Raw genomic sequence first — 27443 nt, forward strand, 5'->3', positions numbered from 1 at the left:
ATTGGGCTGTGCATTGTTGTCAAATCGCATTATTTAAATGAAAGGTTATTAAAAAACAAATTTCCACAGCACCCGTCGTGAGGTACCGCGTCACTTTTATTAAATAGGTCTCTCCACAAACCCCATCATCCAATTTAAAAGAAAATTTAATTCTTTTAAATAAGATAAACTATGAAACAGCACCTAACAAGTAATCTAACAGAAAATTCATACAGTAATAAATAAATAATGATAAATGATATGCACAAAAATAAATAGTCTGTTTACTCACCTGATTTTTACAGCATACCACATACTTGAAATCTTGTGGCTAATCTTCGAGTACTGGTGCCAGGATCTTCTTCCACGGCGTCGATTTTCTGGTCCTAAGTTTCTCACTCTCTGAGTTTCTTCCATCCAACATTGGCGTTCAACGCTTTTATTTCTTAAATGTCAAAACGGACTTATCGGTATCTGATACCGTCTTCTTGCAACACTATCGTTTTCTCTGACAAAAAGTGGCTCTAACCACTTCAACTCTTTCTTGATTCATATACTGCTTTTTAGAGACACAAAAATACACTGTACTGTCACCAAATACAGGAATAAACAATTTTATAAGGTATACACTTACACTACATAGGCACCTACTCGTAAACCGAACTAAAAACTAAAATAATAGTGTAACAAAACGAAGCGATCATGATATTCGCTATTTCCGTACCATCCCATCCTATCATACCAGGTGTGAAGTCAACTGGTAGTACCAACTTTTCAGATGCGTCAATACGGCATTTTAACTGAATAGAGGAGTAAGCGTTCAGAATAGGATCGGATTCTGCTTAAATTTAAACTGTTCACTGTTTAATTTTGTGGTGTTTTGTTTATTTTGGATTAATTTAATATGTATAGCACCGATTACAAGTAAACAAGTAGAAACGTACCGTATTTTGTTTAGACCTTTATAACTTTTTAATATTACCTGTCTTAACTTCTAAATGCGTCTCTATCTATTTTACGTAGTGACATCGTTGACATTAAGATTCACAAATTGAATATATACACTGCCTAAAAAAATAATAACATAATTGTTTGTAAAAACTTGAAACAATTAAAAAATATATTTCATATCAATCAGGTTAGTAAATATTTTTGTTTATTTATTTATTATGTACTTTTTATAAAACGCCAAAAATATTTATTTAAAATATAAATAAGCTTTATTTACAACATATCCACGTATCAATATTAGTTAATATTTAATAAATCATGTAAATAAAATCGTGTTTAAAATAAGTTCTATTCATAATATTTTTTTGTTTTTCGTGTTTAATTGGAATTCCTCAAAATAACAAATGATGACGTACTACATAGACATAGGCAGGAAGTGGATTACTTTTCTGAGATATAATCGCAACGAAACGTAAATATTTCACGAAAGCTGAAATTTTTATATAATTCTCAATCAAAATCATAGAATCAGTTGCCTTTACAGTTTCTATAGAATCGTAGTGCTAATACAAAAATCTAGTACATACCTATACCTATGTCATCATATTTGAGTACCTCTTTTTTTTAATAACACAAATTTTATACAAATATTTTGAAATAAAACAAAATAAAACAAAAAAAGATATCTATTCTGAAATTTATCGTTACATTATTGCAAATACTCTACTATACTTCTAAGTACAGCTTACAATTACAATACATACAGTATCTACCATTTCTTGCATAATTTTTTTCAAACTATATCAAATCTACTAGATATTACCTATATTCTGCTTCTATCATCAGCATTTACAACATTTTTCTAAAAATATTCGTACATGATATATAACGACTCCGATAAGATACGAATAGGTCATATATATTCACCTGTCTAACAATATGTTCCAAAATAGACCGGCAAGCACACTATTTCTAATATATTAGATCTGTCTATTACCAACATCAATAAGTACTAGTGTTTTTTTACAATTGTTCTCAATTTATTCGCCTCGTGTCACTGATACTAGTGTTTTATCGAAATCATGCTGTCTGTGGTGAAAATAGTACCGTTATCACTTTCTAGAAAATACCGACAGATTAAACTGGCCTTTGAGAAAAAAAAAATAATATAATAAATATATATAAATAAGCATATTTATGATGCTGTTTATGTGTTTGAAGAGTTAAAAGTATTTCGCTGAATGTACGCATATCTTTTATTATCATATTCAGTTCAATAGTAATTAAAATGATAAAGATTGTCTTCAGAACACAATTTACATAAAAATCTAAATTTCAATCACAGTGAATACAAAACCTTTTTAGATATACAGGGTGGCCAAATGAAAACGAAACAGAGCCATTTTCAGGAACTGCGTCAAGCTTGTAGAAAAACGCTCAGACCCGTCGATTTTAGATTAAAGGGGGACATTCTTTGCTGGTATTTTTGACTGCGCCACTTTCACCCAGAATTATAAAATTTAGTCTGTTGTCAAGAGAATTGTAAGAGCTTTCAAAAGAAATATTACTCAACCCCCAATGCCATTATATATTTTGGAGTGATGCTTACCCTTGCTTGGGAGTGAAAGTGGCAGAGTCAAAAATACCAGCAAAGAATGTCCCCCTTTAATCTAAAATCGACGGGTCTGAGCGTTTTTCTACAATCTTGACGCAGTTCCTGAAAATGGCTCTGTTTCGTTTTCATTTGGCCACCCTGTATATATCGATGTACATCAACATCTCTTTTATTACTTAGTAGTCCAATATAATGTTGTATTTATAATTGTGTTTACGTTTTGTACATTTTATCAAAATCTCCAGTTTTGTAGTTCTTTATTTTCTTCCACCTCATGTTAAATCAGTGTAGTTTCCTCCGTAAACTTTTCTTTAGAAAAATCAAGAACGTTTCCTGCAGACCTTCGCATGAATCCTTCTACGAGTATATTTTGTAAATTAAAGTTAATAATGGCCATGGTATTGAGTCGTGGGTCATACCCACCGGTATATAAGTTAATAAAATTAGACGTCGATAAATTTTAAAAGCTTGCATCGACCTTTGTCCCGGGGTATTAAATATGCCTTATTTGATACATAATTATAATCTCTAATCTGAAAAAAATGCGATTTATCCGATATCAGGCAACAATTGGATATAAATACCTCTATTTGCGCAAAATCGATAAAAATAGCATTTTTCCTGGAAGAAAAAATATAGAAACTCATCCAATTGGTTCTTCCAACAAAAATAAAAACAAGTCAAAGTTAAGAGAGCCAACACGACGCCCTATCACCCGGTACGAATAAAAAATTAATTTTATACGCAGTTATTTTTAGATGTCTGGATTGTAGAATGATTAAGAAAAAAGTTTTCCGAATTTCAGCTAAATCGAATCGTGTAATAAGATTTTGGCTTCTTGTTCATAGTACTAGGAAAAATACATTTCATAACGATACAAATTTACTTATTTCGAAATAATATTAGTTGTTTGAACCGCAAATATTAAAAATACATTGATATCGAAAATTATGTCATGTATAAAAATAGCAACTTCAAAAGTGTGCCAAAAATAACATCTCGAGTTCATATATCAAATAAAAAATAATAAAATAGCAACGTACACAAATAAACAGATTTTTCCACTGTAATTTTATGTAACTGTTCTATTTCCCTGTGTTTTTAAATTGTGGATCTTAAAAACAATATTTCTTGTTCTAAATCAAGCAGTCTGTGGTGAAATTATTAATTAAGATCTCTAAAATACTAAAATTAATGATGAATTATTCTTGTTATTTTTTTTTATACAGATATTAAGTAAACTCCACGTATTCGCGCACAGTCTCAGCTACCTACTCTCTGTACTTATAATTATTATATTTATAAGTTTTCTATTTAATCTTTCATTAAAATAAATTAAAAATTTGAATAAAGTATAGTCTTTCCGATATCAATTGAAGAATCAAGAGGTTGATATGTTCGGTCGCTGACGCAGCTATTTCTGTTGGGAGTGCTTAATTAATACCAATAATTATTGATTGGTACATTTTCCAGGAGCATATCTAACGGAAAGTCTACAATTTTTGTCAAGTCTTTTTACAGGATGATTTTTTATGCCAACTTGTCATTCCGTATTTCCTACGTTAGTATAGTCTTTCCGATCTCAATTGAAGAACTAAAAGGTTGGCAGAACCAGGTTCGATCGCTGACGCAGAAACTCGGCATTGAAATATTTGAAAGACTTGTTCCCATATTTATTTAGTCATACCCATATACAGGTCTGGTCGCCCAGTTGAACAATGCGCGCGTGGGCAAACGGCGAACAAACACAACCGGACTGGGCGACCGGACATATATTTCAGTTGTCAACGAATTTTCTAGCAGTGCAGTGCAGAATGCGGAATTTGGTGTGATTCCGGTAATTTTAATTTATTATAGGCACCTTCTATTAATCATTGATATTACAATTGCGAAAAGGAGACATAATATTATTACAACATGGCATTTTGGAGACCTTTTGAAACGGAACAAAACGAAATTTTTTACATTATACAGGGTGATTCAGAACTTATCAAAAAAAAAAAAAATTCTGGATGTACAGGAGACCCTTATAAATACAGTTTTGTAAAGAAAAAATCGAAAAGGGCAGTTCAAAAATGATTTAAAAATATACTTCTGCACAGCACTGGAAACTGGTCCACTGTAAAACCTGACCTCGCACAATGCGACCTGCATGGCGGTGTGATAAAAACGGACAAAAACTTTCGCAAGGAAAGAAATATGTAAATAGAATTTTATCGCACCTATTTTATATCGGCAAATTCAACTGCTTTTGCTTTTATTAATTAATAAAATTAATTTGTGTTTTTAAATAATAAAATCATTTTACATACGATGTTACAACAATTGTTCAACATTTTATCCACCAATGTGTAAACACATTTAGGTCCGTTGTACTCAGTTTCTACGAACTAACACAAATGTTGTCTTGCCTCACCATAACACAAATGCTGCACCATAAATTAAAACGATATCCATCAACTCCGAATTGCTATACACGCAAACCATTTTTGACACTATCTACCCATTTTTAACACTAACTACTAAAAAACTATTGTAAATACCACAGATAACAGGTAAATACTATCGCAACGACGATTGCAAAATCCGATTTTAGTATTCGGAGTCGCTGAAGCCACGTGGCTCTCCACGCGTATTGCGAATGACGCTAGAGACTACAGTTGTCCAGCTATGTAGTGGCTGAATGTACTATAACTTCAATAATTTTTTTCTCGGAAACTATAAGGATTTTACAAAAAAATTTTATACGATATTAACTCCATTTCTCATGCCGCATCTATTCCCAAATTTTTTTGGATAAGTTGTGAATCACCCTTTATACAAATTATTATAATTTTGTACCTTTAGCAGAAAACGTTTTTAGAGACGCCTATGAGTCATTAAATTTTATTGCCAGGCGTTTTTTACATGTTCAACTGACTTCGGAAAGACCATACCAGTAAAGCGTTTTGCTTCAAACTAAACTAATGAAGGAATTACACAAACACGGCCTACTTTAATCATCTGACAAAATTACATAAAAACGGAACCTATCTTGCCATTTAACAAGCGACTTGATGTTAAATTGCCACATCTTATCAATTGCCGCGAAAAAAACAGCAAAGTCATTTACATTAACCATTAGACCGATTTCTTAATTTCAACCTAGGCATGCCCCGACCATGTGGAAACGACAAAAGACCGTGTGAACAATTTAAATGAGCATTGTTTTCCACTCAACGGCCATGTGTCATAATTGAAATGTATTTCAAGCCATACCCTCAATTGTTAACTGGAATAAACATCACAATTAAAAGTTTTACTCCTCGCACGTTTTTTGGCATTGCATATTTCCGTGCGATAAAATTCGGTTTATATCGAAGCCGTTAAGAGGTTGTAAAACAGAGGTAATTGGTGTAAAAAAACGCAAGGATTTGGTGACTAAACGTTTTCCATTTCTTTAACACCCACCGCTGTTAAAGTCAAAATAATCTGGGAGGACTTCACGCTACCGCCACCTAGCATTCACGACCTGACTCCATTCTATATTTGTCGGATGTGAAGAAACTAGCGCATCTGGATTTAGGTTAAGTTTTGGCGGCTGCCAAGTTACGCTGAAAAAAATATCTCTAGTCGCTAACAGGTGGTTTGTTAAATTCGTAGTTGTAAATTATGTGTACAGTGTACACATATAAGTAAGTCTAGGAAAATCATGAATACATTATCTGGAATAACATTTAGATGTGTTAACACATTTCATTTCTTTAAATAGACTTGGTACATTAGCCAATTTTTGATAAAACTGGTTCTAGAATCAACTGAGTGACTGTTGACACACTTGTAAATCAATATCATGGAATTTCTTTTAGTAAAAACATTTTGAGTGTAAATATCCCTCTTCTCTTCAAAGGGCATTTGGAAATGTTCAGTGGTACTCTAGTCTTTCGGTTTACATAATATATGTTTCTTCTTCATTCATACCTTCTAGTTTTGTATTCAATCATCGACCTGCCCAACAGGAATCAATACCAATTACAAGATAGTGAAACATGTAATTATTTCACTTAATAAGTGCAACGCCACACAAAGACATAGTATGATACACAATAAAAAAACAACAACAATAAAACAAAAACTCCCAAACAAAGATAACAGAAAAAAAGATATAAATAAAATATGTATTTATTTTTTTTCAATTTGTGAGATATTACAAGCAAGTAAATATATAATTGTCGTCTTTAACTTAGTTATAACTTCTACACATTTTACACAGAGGAGAATAATGCATTATATTATTTATTACTAATAGCTATTTTAATACTTGTATACGCCGCCACTGTAATATTCATGTATTATAAATACGTGAATTGTAGGCAATCTACAGTGCATGTGAAGGGAGAAAGTGCGGGTCAACGGTGACGAAACTAAGGGCGTCAGTTGTCGTTCCACATTTGGAGACATCTAACTGTCAATTTGAATGTTTTTCATCGGTGAAAGCTATCAACGAATATTTTTTCACGAAATTCCAAATTACGTTGAAAAGCAAGTGAATTAAATTGAAACTGTAATAACAGAAAATGTGGTGAATGAAGGACAGATCCGTCCTTCTTTAAATGCTATAGTAGGATCGTATTCGATGCAAAGTAGAGCAAAAAGTTGTCGGTCTTTTATCAAAGGAAAATCGTGTCATCATTTTTAGGAGGCGTAAGATAAATCATTTCAAATTTAAAATGAAATTCAATGTAAAATCTGAAATACCGCTGCATACGCACTGTGTTCTGGTAGTAGCTGTAGTCGCCCAGGTGCATCGAGTGTACGAACTGGTCGGTTATACGTCAAATACTAACCTGGCGAGCTTTGCCGTCAATTAGAGAGCGCTTCCAAAAAACAAGTAAACAACAGTGGCGCGTACAGAGGTAAAATGTAGTACATATGTGGAATTTAGGAAACAAATTGGATTTATAATAAATTACATTTAAAATAAATAGTTTATGAGAATAAAGGAATTTTTGTAGGAACAAGGGTGCCAGACCTGAACTNAATGTATTTTTTTTGTGGGGGGGGGGGAGGTGGGTTGACGAAGTTATTTTATAAAAGTAGGTCGAAATATGCTTCGTTTCCGAGATACAGAGTGTTTAAATTTAAATTTTTTATTTCTTTTTATTAATATTAAGAGTTTGACTCGAAATTTGAAAAATGCTTTGGAGGGATAAATGTGCTTTTTTTGAGGTGATCCGAATATTTCTACTTGCACCAGTGACGTTCGTGCGAGAATGCCATAACCTTTTTTAATAAAAAAAATGGTACACCACTGACTTTTTTCCTTTTTTTTTTGATATTGTTTTTAGAAATCCGCCATTAATTCCGAATGAAATTGGGCTCTTCAATTTTTTTCGTAGGATGCACCGTTTTTGAGGAAAAAATAAAACATTTTATTGTAAGTTGTGTATTTTTAATTTCTATTGATACATATCTAGTAGGTTGCTGTCAATATTTCTAAATAATTTGATAAATTTTTAATTTTCGAGTCAATATCTTTAAAACTTAAATAATTAATAAAAATAAAACAAAATGAAATTTAAACACTTTGTATCTCAGAAACGAAGTATATTTCGATCTGTTTATATGAACTTTTTTTCACAAAATAACTTCCCCTAAAATATTTCGCAATTATTTACAAACACCCTGTATATTCTAACTTAGATCTAAAAATATAATTGCAAATCACCATTACTGTGTATCAATTATGAAATACAACAAATCCTAAGTTTTTGTTAGTATCTAAAATTATATTCTTATTATACGCGTGAAAATTAATTTGTTATTCAGGTCTTTTCAGAAGTATGTATGTTAAAAAATATTATATGGAAATCTCAACACTTTTCTTTTCCCAGGATAAAACATACATCACTGTACATATATATGTATTTATATCTAGGGAAAGTTTGTTTTCCTAATTTGAAACTGATGAGATTTTTGAGCACCATAAATAAAAACATTAAACAATAGCGGCTTCAATACACAACCTTGGGGTACACCAGATGAAATCTCAAATTTTTTGGATATAAATCCATTGGAGGGTACATATTACAAGCAACCGGAAAGCTATTTTATCTTAAAACAAAACTTTCAATGCATATTTTGTGAGAAACTAACAACGTAATCTTCATAAATAAAACAGTTTTTTAATGCCCATATTATGTTTGTTACCGTATTTTGCGAAATTTTTGTCAACCTAATGATGCTTTGGCATAATTAAAAAAATCAACAAGTTTTCCTCCATTATCAATGTTGCACAGTCAATTGGACTAGACTTATGAACAAGTGGACACCAGTGGCGGGTCGCCAGGTAACGCAAGTGACGCACCGCTTCACCTAAAATTTGGTAGGGCAATTTAAAATTATTTTAAATTTTATATAAATTCTATAATTTAGGCATAATTCTATATTGATAATGTATTCTGTTTGTTTGTTTAATAAGCAGAAATAAACAGAATAGTTGCGCAGTGAAAGCCTTTTAAAAAAACATTGCCTTCGTTGAGCGTGAACATTAACCTCGTACAGCGTAACAACGTATACAACGTGTAGCATGAGTAAGTGACGCGGATCGAAATCAGTTTGTATTCCGCTTCACTTGATAGCGTTGTTTACGGCGGTTGTCATAGCAGCAAGGCGGCCAACACGTGAGTAAGCTACGGCGTGGGGGAACGAGTGACGTGAAATTGAAGCAGCATCGCCATCGCCTATCGCCTGTCTTTAAACAAGTACGATACTTCGCCATCGATCAGTGCACAATTATAAAGGTTTTTTGTTAATATTAGTTTTGTATAAAAAAGTATAGAAATGTTTCCTATGTATGATCCAATTGGAAACGTCATTTTCCAGATGGAAAATTGAGAAAAAGAGAATTTTTTAAATTGCTAGACCTGTGCATCTATTCTCTAGATGTGGAAAAAAGGGGGAATTATCTGTACCTATCATTAAATCCACCAGCCGAACTAATATCTATATTTTTTATAAAATCTAAAAGAAAATCCTTCTCGGGAACCTCAGTTTTTCGTAAATTTCCAGATTCATTTAAAGCCGTTTGACCTTGAAAATTTGAAAAAGTGAATCAATGAATACCTATTCTCAATGTCACGAGCCGCCACTGGTGGACACCCTGTAAAAAGTACTTAACATAGAAGAAGGTCAACTTTTGGGAAACTTAATTTCAATGTAAATTAAATAAAAACTTATCTTAGTTAAAAAATGTACCTATTCTCTGAAAGCTGCAAGTCACGGTAGTTCTGGCGTTAACTGAAGATATTTTAAGCACATTTAGAAAACTTAAAACCTTTCTAAAAACCTAAATTTCAGCATATTTGAAAAAATATGTAGATATAGTTACTGACCTGAAATTTTTTACATTTTTTTATGAATAGGTTCCACATTACCGACTTTAAGAATATCTGAAAATCTTGAAACGATAAATCGAAAACAGCGATACTCCGATACAGACCACTTCATATATCAAGAATAATATAAAAATATGTCAAGGCTGGATAAAATTTGTAAGTTTTGTCGCTCTAGCTACCGAGAATTCATTTAAATATAGTTTAACGTTGCGTTTATACCTTCTAGAACAAAAGATAAAAATACCTTACTCACTTATTCGTTCAACACCAGAGTTTCACTCAATGATAAAGAAACCTCTTCACCTAGCAACTTCATGGGCCTTTAGGAACGTACTCGAACCACACGTATTTCATTTATAAAGGCCTATAAAGCCGGATTGTCTATTTTTAAGCGACCACAGCACATTTCGTTCGTTTCGATTGCACTTGAATCTAGACGGCTGCGACTGTTTTAAATGCGTTGCCATGGCGCCCGAATATGGAGACAATTGCTTTTATTAAATGCGAATTGTCCACGCGATCGAGAACTGATTTGACGGGGCATAGATTAGATCACGTTGGGTAAGGTCAATGGAATTTGATTAAAATACGTCTAGGACGCGTTAAAATGAGGTGATTTTTTCCATGTCGGAGAAAACAAGCGGCGCGTTATTAATTGCTCTTTGAGTAAATGTATCCTTGTAAATTGGAGGGCGTTTGTATAAACGAGTAAACAAAATGGTAATGTTAAAGAAATGACGAGGTAAATTGAATTCAAACACAGTCATATTTGCAAGTATTATACAATACGAGAAGATTCGCATATACAGAGTGTTTCATAACTCTATTGACACAAAGCAGGCACGTGTAAAGGATCTTAAACAAAGACATCAAAACTTTCGCTACAAACGTACTTTAAAGAAGTTTTACACGTTATTGAAACATAACCTTTGCATTTTCGCTCCTCCCATCTCAGCACTGGTCGTGGTTTTTATTTAAAAAATTCATAACCTTTAACAAACTTACTTTTTGCAAATTTGCTTTTACGTAATTTGCTTCCATTTTTATAAATTTAATATGCACAAACGCTAAAACATTCTGTAGATGCAGAGACTCATCTTGAAGTAGCGCTAAGCCGGCTGACCGTCCCATGCGGTGACGTCATTGCATGCAATGCATTCGCGTTTTAAAAATCATATCGTTTAAAAACCGCTCAACGGATTGAGTTGAAATTTTCCGGATTGCCTAATCATAAGCAATACTTTATGTATACAAAATAAGAAGGTTTTTTATAAAATTACTGAATGACCTCATTAGTCGTAGGTAGTAGTGAACTTATTTTTCAGCGAGTGACATCTAGTGGCGGTAAATAAGGACCAATTACAATTGGGATTTGAAAAATGTCCATGAAAATTTGAGGAACTCCCTGACATTTCCCTGACGGTTCCTGATAATTCCAGGTTGACGTCAAAATTCCAGGTCAGTGTTTTCCAGTATTTCATCACGTTTTTTTGTTCGCACTTTTTTCAACCTTTGAATCAATGAATTACGTAATAAAACTCTGTTAACGCATTTTTGTAATCAGCTTTCAATATGTGTATTGCTTTGTCAATGAGAATACTTTGAGACAATATTTTCATACTTCAATTTACACACAATACGTTACATACCTTGTATATTGTTTTTAATTGCTTTTGTCCACGAATCCCTAAATTCACATAACCAGGAAATATGTCCGTCAAACATTCCTTTTCCCAATTGATTAATATGTCACTGATAAATTTATTCCTTCAATAACAGGTTGTTAAAATCCCATTAATTTAAATTAAGTCATCGCATGGCACTGATAGGTATTACATGGAAGTATTTTGTATTTGTATTTTATATCTAAATGCAGGCGATTAAAATCCTTACGTACCTTTTCATTGTTCCAAGTAAATTTCGTAAAAAAAACAACAAACACCTTTCAGTGTTATCTTAACAGTATCAACAACGTTTAGGAAAATCCAGGTTCAATTTTAAGTCCTTAATACTTTGACAATTTCGAAAATAATCATTTTGAACATAATGACATAATAAAGATGACTTGAATGTCAAAACGTGGAGCAGAATGATTTCTTTCTTCAAACGAAGGGCAAGAATCTGTTACTCTATTACATGAATAAAAAATTATAGTTATTTATGGTCCTAGTGTGTTACGGTATATATGTCACGCTGGGAAGTGACATATGATGTAACACACGAGTGCCATACAAAATTTTATCCAACACTCATAGAATTTCGTTTTAATAATAAATAAAAGTAACTTAAAATTTCAAGTTCTCAATGTCAGAAAAAATAATTTAACGAAATGAATGTATTTTTCAATGTTACAAAGGAAGCGAGTGTCAACCTAAATTGTGTCTGTAACCAAGACTGAAAAAATTGAAAATGTGGAAATTCCATCTGAAATTTTAGAAAAGCTAATGCGGCTACTGCAGTTAACATGTTAACCACTTTTACAGTAAAAACCAAAAAAAAAAATCTATTTGAATTTATAACACGTTTTTGTCCCTCCTGAAAAATTGCATCTACCTCGTTTTTGCTGCAATGTCTTCAATTCAAAACGTCCTCTCAGTACCTAGCTAAATAGAAAAAAATTCTTGAAATACAATCCAGTGCGGACTTACTTAGAACCCCTACTTTATCTAATCTATATAGAAACATAAAACCAGCAACTTCTGGTATAATAATTTTCAACAGGAAAAACAGACCTCTACGGTGAACGATCTGAGTTAACACAATTAGTCCAAGCATTCTGTCACGGATTATTGTTAAATTTGCAGAAATTATTACCTGGACAAAAAAAATATGACCGTATAGAAAATTAAATTTTAAATTGAATTTCTTATTCTTTAAACTCGATCCAAAATGGCGAACATGGTTAAAAAAAATCGCAAAGTTGCAAAAAACGGTTTTTCTAAAATAACTAAAAAAATATAGCACTTATTGAAAAATTTTAAATGAGAAAGTTGTAGGTTTTAAAAAGATCTATCGACTGATTTTTTGAAAGTATCGATTGCTTTGTTACTTTTCGAAATATATCGAAAAAACCGTTAAAAATCTTCTCTTTTCTCTTCTTCTATAACTCGTTTACATTTACGTGCCCATATTTGCTATTTACTGCAAGCATAGCCCGCGGCAAGCCAAAAAAGTACATTTTTGAAAAATTTAAAAATATTAATTATTTTTCGAGATATATCGATTTTTTGAAAAAAAGGCGCTCTCGAAAATTGGCTAGATCTTCTCAGCGGATAGCCCTACAGTAACGATTTTCGGTTTATTTTCTTCGTAAAGAGTTATATTATCATGCTGTTAAAAAATGTTGACGATTTTATTAATTTTAAGGATCAAAAAATGACTTTGAATAAGTTGCACTTTTTTGGGTATGTTTTTTTCAAATTACTATTTCAATTTTTATTTTATGAAAATGACTTTTAAAGAAAGAAAACTAAACATTTACGGGTCTATTTTGCTTCTAAGGCGAAAATGCTATAATATTCGTGTTTAGCTACCCCAGATTAAGTACAAAAAAATAATAAAAATTGAAATAGTTATTTGAAAAAAACATACCCAAAAAAAGTGCAACTTTTTCAGTCATTTTTTGATCCTTAAAATTAATAAAATCGTCAACATTTTTTAACAGCATGATAATATAACTCTTTACGAAGAAAATAAACCGAAAATCGTTACTGTAGGGCTATCCGCTGAGAAGATCTAGCCAATTTTCGAGAGCGCCTTTTTTTCAAAAAATCGATATATCTCGAAAAATAATTAATATTTTTAAATTTTTCAAAAATGTACTTTTTTGGCTTGCCGCGGGCTATGCTTGCAGTAAATAGCAAATATGGGCACGTAAATGTAAACGAGTTATAGAAGAAGAGAAAAGAGAAGATTTTTAACGGTTTTTTCGATATATCTCGAAAAGTAACAAAGCAATCGATACTTTCAAAAAATCAGTCGATAGATCTTTTTAAAACCTACAACTTTCTCATTTAAAATTTTTCAATCCGTGCTATATTTTTTTAGTTATTTTAGAAAAACCGTTTTTTTCAACTTTGCGATTTTTTTTAACCGTGTTCGCCATATTGGATCGAGTTTAAAGAACAAGAAACTCAATTTAAAATTTAATTTTCTATACGATCATATTTTTTTTGTCCAGGTAATAATTTCTGTAAGCATTTCTCTATAATGCTTGGACTAAATGACATACTCTGAGTATTTAGCGTAAAAGGCTTGCCAAAGCTATTATTAGGATACAGAGAATTTTCTGATATAAAACTTCAAGGTACCAGCGATGCTGTGTTCTAATGAAGCCTATCCGACAAAGGAAATTTGATCAAAGCGGCCTGGAAGTGGTTAACTAACCGTTTGTTTTTAATAAGGAAATATTTAAACGTAAGTTCTAAGTAGACTTCACAAGCGAAAGAGTAACTGCGGTTTAGAGAAGGATTAAATTTTATAGTTTACTGGCCGTGATCCAGAAGTCGCCCTGAACAGTTTTTCCTTGAAGTAAGCTTTCAAACTTCAAGCAAATTATGTACTGTGCACGGACTTTTACATTCCTTAAGTAAAACTAAGAAAAAGTTTGCGAGGTAACAGTATGTTTAAAAAATAAATAAAACCCTGTGCAACTGTCACTACGTACGCAACAACAACAAGGATATGGTTACCATTGACACAATTCTAATTACACAATTCAGATGATTTACATGTGAGAAGGGGTGGCAAATTATTATTCTGCGCAATATCTAAAAACAATTTCACTCACTATTAACTGAAGCTATACTCGCACTACGAAAATTAAAACTAAGCGAAATACTCGAAATCACCTTCACCTTCAACTGTTTTAGACGTCGAATGAATAGCAAGCGCAACGGCAAATTTCGTTATCATTAATTCATCCTTGGGGCTAGACATGTATTTATTTATAAATTATAATTCTAGTTTTGCCTAAATAAAACATAAATTTAAGCAGGAAGTCAGACGAGTTTGGATATGGAGTAGCTTTGTTTACAGAATAGTAAATTAAGTTCTAGACAATGTAAACAGTGGTTTAGCTGTTAGCAGAGTAAATACGTTGTTTACTGCACTTTTAATATATTCCAACATCTTTTAAAATAGAAAATATTGACCGAAAGAAATGGTGATGTATTGTAATAGTGCAACACCCGCACCTTGTCTTGTTTTCGAGACTCGTGGCAAGGACGATGTCTATCCCATTTAGTCTAATGAGATTTTCGCCAAGTGCAACTGTATGTACAGGGTCGTAGCCGTTCAGTGACCCGAGCGTGGGTTCTACAAAAATAATTTACACTGTCACTAAAAAGTAATGACATATTATTACCCTTGGACAAATCTTTCTTTCGTATCATCAACAGTAGATGACTTTACTATATAAATTATTTATTATTGTTTAGATGACGTGTCAAAAATTATGGAGGAAATTCAGAAATCATGTGAACGTTTGTCGGTAACTCATATAACAATGACGATGAAACATTCATTCAAATAATCATAACGGGAAACAAAAGCTGGGTTAATTACAAGTATAAAGTATAAAATTAATAATAAAGTTTAAAAAAATTAAGTTCGGTTATTTTCTGAACAGATCTGAGACCTTAAATATTTTTCAAACTTCTTTATTGAATTTACTAATTTTAAATTTGATACATAACATAAATTATTCCACCTATTCCTGAGATACTGAAGACAATATTATTCAGACAATATACTGCCCATCATTATAAGATACTGTGCTATTTTATATTCCAAACCATTATTCATAATCTTTAATCAAATTCTCGTGTTAAACACCTTTCCTAAAGGAGGAACAAAAATGATTGTAATTTTTCTAAACTGTTTGGAATTTTTATTCGCAAATATATTTCTTTTTACATAAAATCTTAGTTTTACTGTATCCAATATGGTGTTACCCAATTTATCGCTGAAACTTTGGATCAAAGAAGTCAGATGGATCAGAGAAATCTCCAAAATATTTGACAAATTAAATGAGATATACTTTTACAAAAACTTGACAGTAAATCTTCTGCATATATTGAAATCATATGTTTCTCACCGCGTACAATTTGTACAGTACCGTTATAAATCTGATATACCCAACCTAACATCAGGAGTGCCTCAGGGTTCTACACTTGGTCCCCTATATTTTTATTCTTTTCATCAATGACACCGCGAATAATTTTAACGTCCTCTTTTTGTTGTACGTTGATGATTTGATAATCTACGCTAATATCGACTCTGACTCTCAAATATGACGTGATAATAACCGAGTGTAGCTTGGCCTCCACGGTATCCATGCCTCAACCCTTTAGATTTTTTTCTGCGGGGTGGTCTAAAAGATTAAATTTATTCGAGTCACTGAAAATACAGAAGACTATTTGCTGCTTTTAGGTCTATTTCACCACAAAGTATTCAAAACACTGTAGCCAAAATCAGAGTGAGGACTGAGCTTTGTCTGCGCGAGAATTGACGACACTTTGAAGTATTTATGTAGGATTTGTAGAATATTTGTGTATTTTGTTTAACCGAGTATTTATTTTACATCAAGAACAACTAGATTTTATTAATTATTTAAATAAATCATTGAATTTCTTTAATTTTATGGTTATTCTTCAAATAAAATAGTAATGTTACATATCAACGTGTTATGTCAAGATTCAATATGGCGCCTATAAGAAAACAATTGAATGTTGCATAATTGAAACTTAATCAAAATTTACCATCAATGTAATAAAATTGTTGAGGACATAAAAAATTAAAATATGTTGTTGTCAAATGAACATATAATAGAAATTTTCAACACTTATATACAAATTATTATAATTTTTTACCTTTAGCAGAAAACTTCTTTAGGAACGCCTATGAAACTAATAAAATTTTATTGCTAGGCGTTTTTATACATGTTCAACTGGCTCCGGAAAGACTATACCTACTGAAATTTTAATATTTTTACATTCTAAACGTACTGTTTCATGTCATAGTTTTTAATTTATCGCCGTAGTGTTATTTCAGCAAATGAATTTGCGATACGACCCAGAGACAAGCGTAGTTCCACCAGCTGTTGGAAAAATCATGTAAAAGCTGTTTAATTTAAATAAAGAACGTACACGAGAACGATGGATTATAAATATTAATCGCTCGTAACATAATGATCAAAACGTGACTGGAGAGTGATATCATTGCTGCAAGGTGTATAATAATCGTCTATTGTGGAATAGTTGAGAATAATTTAATAATTTGAAACAGAAATTGATTTTTTAAATGTGGTTGTTTATTTGCGGTAATCTAATGGAAAAATTCAGTGGCCTCAGATCCGTCAACTGTAGTGGCTAGCACAAATACAAAAATAAAATAAAACAGCTGCAGTAGAAATATTTATTTTCAGTGTAAATTTCTTGTTAAGGGCCCCATGCAAGTTCAGTTTTTAATTCTGAAGCATACACTGCTAGTATATGATACCCTTTAGAGCGCAATTAAATTTATTTCTACGCAGTTTTTATAAATTTTCGTCACTATAACTTAGAAGGTGACGCAAATAAAGACTACATGGGGGCGAACTTTCAATTTTCTAGTTAAAAAGCTTTATTTCAGACACAATTTTGTTTTCATGCTATTATAAACTCGAGAAAATTTCCAAAACGGTTTTTGCTGCCACATACCTACAGAGTACATAATATAGCGTAGCACATAAATTATATCCCTAACAACAATTCTATTCATTTCATTTGGCACACTGCTAGAAGTGATATTTCACATTCAAAACAACCAACAATTAATTTGTTTACATCAGACCGCATATGAACAAGTGGTTATAAACTTGCGGTATACATGGTGTCACCTAACGAATGTTACATACTTAAACCAAACCAAACTTGCTTAAACGAAAAATATCACAAAAAAGGTACAGGGTGTTAAAGTTTCTTTTTTTATTTCTTGTTTTCTCCATAACTCAGAACCCAGTTAACCGATCTGAGCAAACTTTGCTGTTGATTAGTTTCTTTTCATGAAGTATGCAGTGATTATGTTTCTATTAGGTTAAACCATACAGGGCGTTCATTTTACTACAACCCTTCTGTAACTTTTTTGTACGATTCAATTTTTACACGCAACTATCAAAAATAAGTAGAAAATTTTATTCTAGATAAAAACTATATAACTATAAATTATGCTCGGTTATATTACAGAAAATATTTATTAACACTTACTCCACATTTTTTTTGAAATAACTACGTATCCATTATAAACATAATTAATAATATAATAAACTAAAAGGTGGCAGTAATAAAAACTCTAACCGCGGAGTGCTATTAAATTAGAGGGTGGAAATTGGAAATAGGGGTGAAAATGCACCCCTTTCAGTTTTTTTATTGTAGCTCGAAAACGAAGCAAAATTTCGCTATAGTTCATAGGAAAAATTATTTAGAGAATTGAATTTCCCATCTTAGCTTATTTAAAAAAATTAAAAGGAAAATTTTATGCAAAAAAATCGTTAATAAACAATTTGAAAAAAGCAAATTTTGATTTTAAAATTCGTATTAGGACATTATTTGAGGTTACAAACAGATTTGTTTTATAAAAATGTGTAAAATAAAAACTAATGGTACTTCTCTCAAGAGTATTTTCGTGTTTTTTAATTTATGAGCACCCTGTATATCTAATCTAAGATGTTTGTATGACAGTCTCATTTTTTCGAAGGGCAGAACATTTTATAAAGAGTGACATTTTTCGATAAAGTTTAAAACAAGAGTTTCTCCTCTTGTCAACTCCATCTGTGGACACACTGTATATACATTATTAATAAACTTTATTGTACTTAAATTCTCAAGTTTTTAATAAATTATTTTTATTAAAAAAGTAAAAAAAAAATCAAAAAATCTTATTTTTTGCTTTCTTTAAAATAGTTTATTAACGATTTTTTGCATAAAATTTTCCTTTTACATTTTTTAAATAAGCCATTTCGATGAGAAATTCAATTCTCTACAAAATTTTTCCCATGAACTATACCGAAATTTTGCTTCGTTTTCAGGAACTCATTTACTTCACGTCCATTTTTACTTCACAACCGCTGATCCATTTCGTCCGATTATATACGTGAAGTATCTAGTTAAGTTTGTGAAATATTTTCAGTACCTTAAAATAATATGATTTCAGCAATACTTTTGGTTCTTCGGAAATGAGTTCATAAAACTGCATTTTACAGTAGGTAAGTAATTTTTTTGATGATGAATTCCGAACACTGTTACACTTATATCAACCGTTTTAAAATGAATTTATGGCACGGTTATTTTTCACGCGGTTGTATAAATCTTTTAATTCTAGATTGTGATTACGTAGATTAGTCATAAATGTGATCATACCATAATATAATAATAATAAAAAGTATTTTCAACGAAGTAATTATTTATTAACGCTATTTTAATGGCAGAGTTTAGCAAACAACAACTTGAAATGTCTATGTAATGATGAAAAACATTTAGGTAGGTTTGGTTGTAAAAAATAATATATTCGTTTGGCGGTACAATTTAACAGCAAAACTATTTCAGCTCACTAAGAAAACCGACTGAAAAGATTTTAATGTCAAAATTTGCTTATCAATATAACCCTCAGAAATTTATAAAAGCTGTCAAGTCAAATGTATGGCCCAATAGAAAAAAATAGTAGCAATAACATATAGAAAAACGGTATTTAAGTATTACCAAGATCCGGTGAAGGTCAAGCTCATTTTACAGCGTCTCAACAGGCTTTTACTGAAATTTACGACGGTTTAAAAATCCGCAACACTGTCGCAAATGAAAACTTGACCGATATTTTGCAAGCGTTTCAAGGTCGTAGCAAGCCTTGTTCTTTATAAGAAATGCCAAGGAAATGCTGTAATTGTACCAGACTGTCAAACCAGTCTTTAAGGCACTGAAAAATCGTTATATGTGGGTTGTATTCGAATGTACAGGGTGCAGAGCAAGTGACAGAATATGGAGAATAACTGTTACCAGAAATATGCAGAACATTTCTCACCATTTTGACTCGGAAATGTTAAATTTGTCACAAAAATTGAAGGACAAAAGAAATCCTAAATTTATAGGTGATTTTTAAAGGGATAACTTGACGAAAATTAGTCGTAAAGTTTCTAGTTTCAGGATGCGAAAGTAAAAAAAAGATATCGTTGACCATCTTAAAGAAATTAAGAAATTCTTGCTTTCCTCTCAAGAGGTCCATGGGCTTCCACAAATTTATTAGTCTATAATAATAATTGAACATATTTTATAATTATTCTTGAATTCTAAAGAGGAAGTTGGCTAACTAATCGCTAGCATTTTTTAAATTTCTGTTTTGTTTCTGCACCAATTTTATCCACATCTCATTCTCCGACATCGCGTCATATCTGGAGAGATAGCGGAGTTGGACGCTCGGTATGGCGTGATTTGATAGCAAAATATTAAATTGCCAATGACCTTTACAACTCTTCCTGTGAGTTAAGTTGATAAGACACAAAATATCGCAAGCGTGATGTATTTTATTTAAAGAGAAGCGCGTTTTGTTTGAAATTATCTACTTATTGTTTAATTGTTTAACAAATAAATTCCAATAAATTGATGGTAGGTAAAAACACTACCTACTGTTTGAAGTATTTCTAAGAATTTAGTGAAATTCCTCGTAATTCACATAAAAACGTGTGCAATTACAAAAACAAACATAGGTTTGACTGATTTCTATATAAACAAATACATACACCAAATATCTCTGTTGTTTAAAAAACTGATTAACACCTCTTGAATTTATTTTACTTTTAAATTAACTAAATTTCTTAAACTGAATTCTTGAGAATATCATTTATTAATAGAAACATTTCTCAATTTACTGCAAACGTCTATATTGCAGAAATAAATGTACCTATAACAAATTAGTCCGCAAACTTGCACAATTTCTAAAAAAATATATTTAAAATATAGATCATTCTTTATAGCTTACAATTCAAGATGTAAGAGTACTAGGCCAAGCAAATTAGATTTTTACTCGAAAAAAGTCCTATCCGCGAGATTATTGTAAAATTGTCTAAAGGAACATAATACAAGACATCTCTCATCTCGTGAGTCAAAAACTTTTATTAGCTAACTTTTCTATTTAAACAAATAAGTGAGGAAAACAGTTTTTTCACTTTGCAGGGAAAACCATCAATTTTAGCGAAAAGTGACTCACAGACAGCTTATAGGGAGTAAAATTATCTACAAAATGAGACTTGTTAAATTAAAATCGGTTAATAAACAAAAAAGTTATTGCAAAAAAACAAGAAAAGTGCCCATTTTTTCATTTGTTTATAACTATCGCATTTATTGTTAAAATTTTATAAAACCTATGACAAGTTGAGGGTTTTGTCATACTTTAAAAGTGTGCCAAAAGTGGGCGCTGTAGGTGCAATAGTTTTCGCACAATTCTATTTGTTTATAGCGGAGGCTCCAAAAGTTATGAACTTTAAGCCTCTGTACAGGCGTTAATTTTCAACCAAACATGATTCTGAAAGCGTCATTGTAATCTTAAAGACGTAATTAAGCGACCTATTAAAAAATATCACCGTTTTTTTGACATTAACATTCTCAAATTGTGCATTAAAAAACCGTGCGTTTTTCGCTTAAAAACAATTTGAATAAAATTGTTGCTATTTATGCTACCTCACTGAAAATAGATACAATGGACAGCTGGCAAAAAAATACATTTTTTTTTTAAAAGCACTCTACGATCAACAGGAGCCAAGATAAGAATTAAAAAAAAAAATCGTAGCGCAATTATTTATAAACATTAAGACTTGAATTTTTCGCAAAATAAAGTTTACGACGTAAACTACGATTTCCCGTGAATTTCATTGAAAAATGTGGAAAATTAACGACTCACGAGCCCTTTATAGTCCAATTAACTAAGCCTTTAAATCGAAATTTTGTCAACTTGGCTGAATTTTTGATATGAGTTAGTTTAAGGTATATTATAACAATAAGTGAGAGTAATTTTTTGTTCAACCCCCGGCCAAGGGTGGAAAAAGATAAAACAAAGGGCTTTTTCAAGATAACTCAAAAAGGGTAAGAGCTAGAAAAAAAAGTTTTTCATGAAAGTTGTAAAGCAGACAATTCTACATAAAAATGGCCTCTTAACTTTTTCTTGTACTATTACAATTAACAGAGTTAGGGAGGCTAGAAGTTAAGGGAAGATTTCAGAAATTTAAAAAAAATCATAACAAACAGAAAAATGATTGAATTTTGTAATTTTTTTTTTCAATCTGCTCTAAAATATGTAACTTTTCTTTTCAGAGAAATAGATATATTTTTTAATTTTTAATAAGAAAGTTATAACAAAAAATCAAATTTTTAATCGTTAATTTTAATGATTTAACAAAATTAAATTTCTGAAATCTTCCCTTAACTTCTAGCCTCCCTAACTCTGTTAATTTTAATAGTACAAGAAAAAGCTAAGAGACCATTTTTATGTAGAATTGTCTGCTTTACAACTTTCATGAAAAACTTTTTTTTCTAGCTCTTACCCTTTTTGAGTTATCTTGAAAAAGCCCTTTGTTTTATCTTTTTCCACCCTTGGCCGGGGGTTGAACAAAAAATTACTCTCACTTATTGTTATAATATACCTTAAACTAGCTCATATCAAAAATTCAGCCAAGTTGGCAAAATTTCGATTTAAAGGCTTAGTTAATTGGACTATTTAAAGAGAAGGTACTCGCTAAGTAAACTGTCCGGCGGCCGGCGGCGTGGTGGTGGGGGAAGCTCGTCCAAACGAGTCGCGCGCGCGAGAAAAATGAAATCCAAAGTTGATGCGCGCTGTAAAATTTTGCAATATCTCTTCTATTCATCGTAGAAACTTCTTTTTTAAACTGGGGTAGCTCGACGAAACAATAACAATGGGCATATTTACGAATTCGTAGAATAGCCCTGAACCCCAGAAAAAATGCATCTTTTATACTTAATTAATTAAAATTTCAATTTCGGAATTATTTTACTATTATTAAATAAACAAATGAACCTATCGTTCATTTAAACAGTTATTTTTTTTATAGAAAAGTTAGCTAATAAAAGTTTTTGAATCACGAGATGAGAGATGTCTTGTATTAGACAATTTTACAGTAATATCGCGGATAGGACTTTTTTCGAGTTTCTCTTTTATTTTCGCTAATTTTCCTGTTGTATACTGACAGAATTCAGAAAAATAATTTATTAATCAAAAGAATAAGTGAATTTAAGAAATAAGCTTATTTTTTTCTGTTTGAAAATTCCATGAACTTTAATCTGAACTTAAAACAAATATATTACCTGTAGATTTAAGTGTTTTTTCAAAATAAACAAGATCTGATAAAGGTTAGCTGAAAACAACAGAGATTACTTTAAATGAATAGTTTATTTATTGATAAAGTCAACTACTTTGTTTACTCTCTAAAATTTCTGCGTTTCTTGTGATACACATTCAGAGTGTTGCGTGATACACATACAGAGTGTTGCAAACAGACCCGAATTCCCTCCATTAACTTTTCAGGATTGAAACCTATCAGAAAAAAGTTTCAAATAAAAGTTGTAGGAAATCGAAAAATCGATATGCTAGTGACCTTTAATTCACCTCGACCTTCACTTTCAAGGTCAAACCAATGTCAACTTGTAAATATTAAAAGGGATCCCATGCCAGAAACTTTTTCCGGTATGTTCTTGAATGTCATTTGCAGGTCAAACAGGTAATGATAATTGAAAATAAGATAGAATAGCTGCTAAAAGCTGATTAGATATATCTTTTCATAATAACCTTTCATTAAAAGTCAATAATTAACCTAACTATTTTAAAATTGATGTCAAGATTGTCCCAATAGTCTCATTCCAACACGTTGTATTACTTTTATACTCATTATTTTGTGACAAAAATTAGAATGAACTTCAAATGACACGCAAGAACATCCTGGAAAAAATCTTTAATCCCAGATTCCCATAAAATTTGTCGCAGTATCGGTTGTTGGGATAAAAAAATAACATATTCCATTTAATATTAAGTTGACGTTAGTATGACCTTGAAACTTATGGTGAAGGTTAAATCCAAGATCACCATCGAATGTATCATTCAAAGCCCTACAAATTTTGCTGGAAATATTTTCCTCCAGAGTTCGATATTGACGAGTTATTCAGACAAAAATTGAGTTCGACTTCCAAAGGACTTGCAAGGTCATACCAGCAAAATTCTCCGACCAATATTGGGACATAAAATTTGTATGTGTATCAATTGCTGGCATACAAAATAGGGTGTTCCTTTTAATATTTTCAAGTTGACCTTGATTTAACCTTGAACTTTAAGATCAAGATAAAATCCAGGGTCATAAGCATATTGGTTTCTTGATATCCTACAACTTTCATCTGATTTTCTTTTGTTTCACGCAACTGTTTTCTTTATAAAAACGATGAGACTATTATTAAAGCAGTCATTGCTAAATCTATTTATAAAACTGTTTATATTCCATTTGTCACATATCTGCGACACAATCTACATTACTTAAATCAACTGCAAATTTTCACACGTTTCAAAAATACTACGGATCTAATTCTTGGTTTTAATCAGCTCTGGCCAATTTTAGAGCTGGAATGACGCAATTAAATAAATTCGTACGAAGTCCGCTAATAAAATTCAACGGAGCACGGCCAACTTGACAAATTAGCACTCTCCAGAGTCGCACTTTTGCAATTAACGCCATAATTGAGATAGTTAGTGGCACTAACGAACGAATCGGTTAAATTTAGATCGGGACAGTTGGTCATTGTTTCCACAGAAACAATTAGGTACCTAACTAGCGCAATGTATAATGGACATCGCAATGCAGAATAATTTACTCGTTGAATGAAATACAGAGTGGCCCGTTAAGAACCAGGTTTCTATGTAGGGTCATTTGGTCAATGACCTCCCAAATAGATATACGATAATAAAGGTTCATTGTATTACTATAAATTCGCAAAAATTATTGTATCTGAAACGTCTGGCCAAAGTTCTGCCGTACATTTCTGAGGTCAAAACTTGATGATCTAATCCAAGTTACCTCAGTACAAAATTTTATAATTTCCGAGATACAGGGTGTTGAAAGTACAACGTTCGTATACAGGAGTTTTCTGACATGAGAAATTGAAATCTGGTCTCAGATTTGCTATAAATTATTATAGAGCGCCACCTATAGAAATTTTACATGCTTTTAAATTGTCATAACTTTTTTGTGCCGTGGTATATTGAAGTTTTAATTAAAAATTGTCATTCTCCAACGTTTTCTCTATAAAAGTAAACTTGCTAAGTGTCTTTTTGAATAACCGTTTTTTGGATATCTGGATTCAAAGGTTTCCTTACATCTACCTTCATATTTTTTATACAGAGTGAGTCATTTTAATTTTTCCAGTCAATTATTTCGGAGGAGGAGGGATCATTTCGTGAAAACAAACCGTAACAAAAGTTATTTGGTTTGATAGGAGTCACCTCGTGATGACCTTGGATTTGACCTTGACAATATTTGCAAGATCATTTGAAAGTCGCCTTATTTTTTAAATAGAAACATCTATTTTTCACTTTAGAAATGAAAATAACGCAAAATTTTACGTGGGAATACATACATGATTTGGTTTTTGGTGAGTGACCTTTGAAGATCATCGCAAGGTCAATTTTACATCTCAATCGTAATTCAAAAGAACAATGAATTGTTAAGAATGATTCTGGCTAGAAGGCTAGAATCATCTGCTTCAGGGGTTATGACCTTGACCCCTTTTCAAGGTCAAGATCTAATGACAGCTCATTTTTAACAACAGAAACGACCATTTTTACTTCAGAAATGATAATAAAGAAAAATTTTACTTAAAAAGATATCCTTCAAATGACCTTGAAAATACGGGTCAAGGTCATCACAAGGTGGCCCTTAACAAACCGAACAAAATTAAAATGACAAAAAGATTTCCAAATCGGCAGACAAATCACAAAACATTTATCGCTGTCAAAATACATCATTGGAACTGGCAGCTTTCCAGTGACTGCCAATTATGAACGACGACGTACGATTAGGATTCCTGACTCCAAATTTTGGATCGTGTTTTTGAAAATCCAAGACTAACTACCAGACGCTTAACTTTGCAAACTTCTAAAGATCTGGTTAATAGGGTTTTAAGAGCAGCATCTCTTTTGTCAATTCATCAACGTTCGGAGAATACGAGATGTAAGTTTTCATACAAAAATATTATGGTATAGGAAATGAAGTTCCTAAGGGTTGGCCACCACGCTCACCGGATCTTACACCATAAGATTATTTTCTATGGGGTACTTTAAAATCCATGGTATACTCTATATATGTAAACAACGAGGAAGAGTTGTGAGGATGAATACAAAATACCGCCTATATTTTGAGGACATTCCTTAAACAGACCAAGAGAGTAGATCAGTTCAATTTTCTACGACGAATTAACCTTTGTCTCTATGAAAACGGTGTCATTTTGAACATTTATTTTAAATAAATTGAATTAACTTACTCCGGTTCCTCTTTTTCTTCTCATATTCCCATTTTTTTGGTTTTGGCAAGTTGGTTATTACATTACTGTCGTTGTTGACATATTGGTCTTTAAATTTTTTATTGGCGTTGTGTTATTGGCCCTTAAACACGATTTGAAAACAATATTTCGGAAAATCACATTAAGGACTTTTTTATTTAAAAGGGGATAAATTTTCATGCATTATTTCCTTAACAACTATTTTTGTTTGACTGTTATGAAAATGCAATAAGAAGCAAATAGTCCAGGCGGTATCTGTTTTAAAAAGGGGAGACGCATATGATTGGAGATTTTTGCTTTAACGGTTTCTAAACAACATAAGAAATGATAATTTTTCTATGCAAATAAAAAAAAACGTGGGCTTAATTGTTATTGCAAAAATGTATAAAAAAATAGCAAAAAAATCCATTTTTTTCTTGGATTTCTCGTCGACAACTTAGCAACTATTCATTTTAGACAAAAATGGAAGAGGAAAAAAAGTTTTGTAATTAAATTTTGAACAAGAGAGTTAGTTGCAATTCGAAAAAATAATTATTGTTATTGCAAAAATCGGAAAAATCATTTAAAAAATTTCAAAAAATGCTAGTTTATTTGTCAATTTGTTTCAGACACTTGAATAATACCTAGGAACTTCATACTTTTCCGAATTAAACTTCTTAATGCATAGAATCATCACACCAAATTTCATCTAATTCGGTTCTATGATTTTTACATAATTGTTTAAATTTTTTATTTTTGTTTTTAATTAAATTTTCAACATAAAATTTCTAAAAATCTAGAGCCTTTGAATACTTGAAAATATCAACACAAAAAGAAGAGCTCTCAAGCTTTAAAATGTTTTTTGAAAGATTCAAATCGGACGATTAGGTAAGCCGTGGTGATTGTTTAAACATTTTCACAAAAGGCTTATAAACAATTGCAATAATTTAATGTTTTTTTCCAATT

General features: G+C 31.5%; 2 protein-coding genes across 3 annotated transcripts in view; one reads left to right on the forward strand and one right to left on the reverse strand.

Moving 5' to 3' along the window:
• LOC108905536 overlaps positions 1-27443 on the reverse strand; it is a 47446-nt gene that overhangs the window by 17290 nt on the left and 2713 nt on the right. The window contains exon 1 of one of the 2 annotated variants that reach the window (XM_018708478.2): positions 10175-10263. The exons of the other annotated variant lie outside the window; for it this stretch is intronic. The gene's annotated coding sequence lies outside the window, so the exon portion shown is untranslated. Of the gene's footprint in view, positions 1-10174; positions 10264-27443 lie in introns of those variants that run through there. 2 annotated transcript variants of the gene reach the window in all.
• Positions 8841-27443, forward strand: part of LOC108905061 (neuropeptide-like 1) — an 89297-nt gene continuing 70694 nt past the window's right edge. The window contains exons 1-2 of the mRNA XM_023457378.1: positions 8841-8873; positions 11320-11379. Of these exons, the coding sequence (XP_023313146.1) occupies positions 8841-8873; positions 11320-11379 (93 nt within the window). The remainder of the gene's footprint in view (positions 8874-11319; positions 11380-27443) is intronic.

The sequence above is a fragment of the Anoplophora glabripennis genome, unplaced genomic scaffold (assembly GCF_000390285.2).
Source record: "Anoplophora glabripennis isolate ALB-LARVAE unplaced genomic scaffold, Agla_2.0 scaffold15, whole genome shotgun sequence".
NCBI classification, from domain to species: Eukaryota; Metazoa; Arthropoda; class Insecta; order Coleoptera; family Cerambycidae; genus Anoplophora; species Anoplophora glabripennis.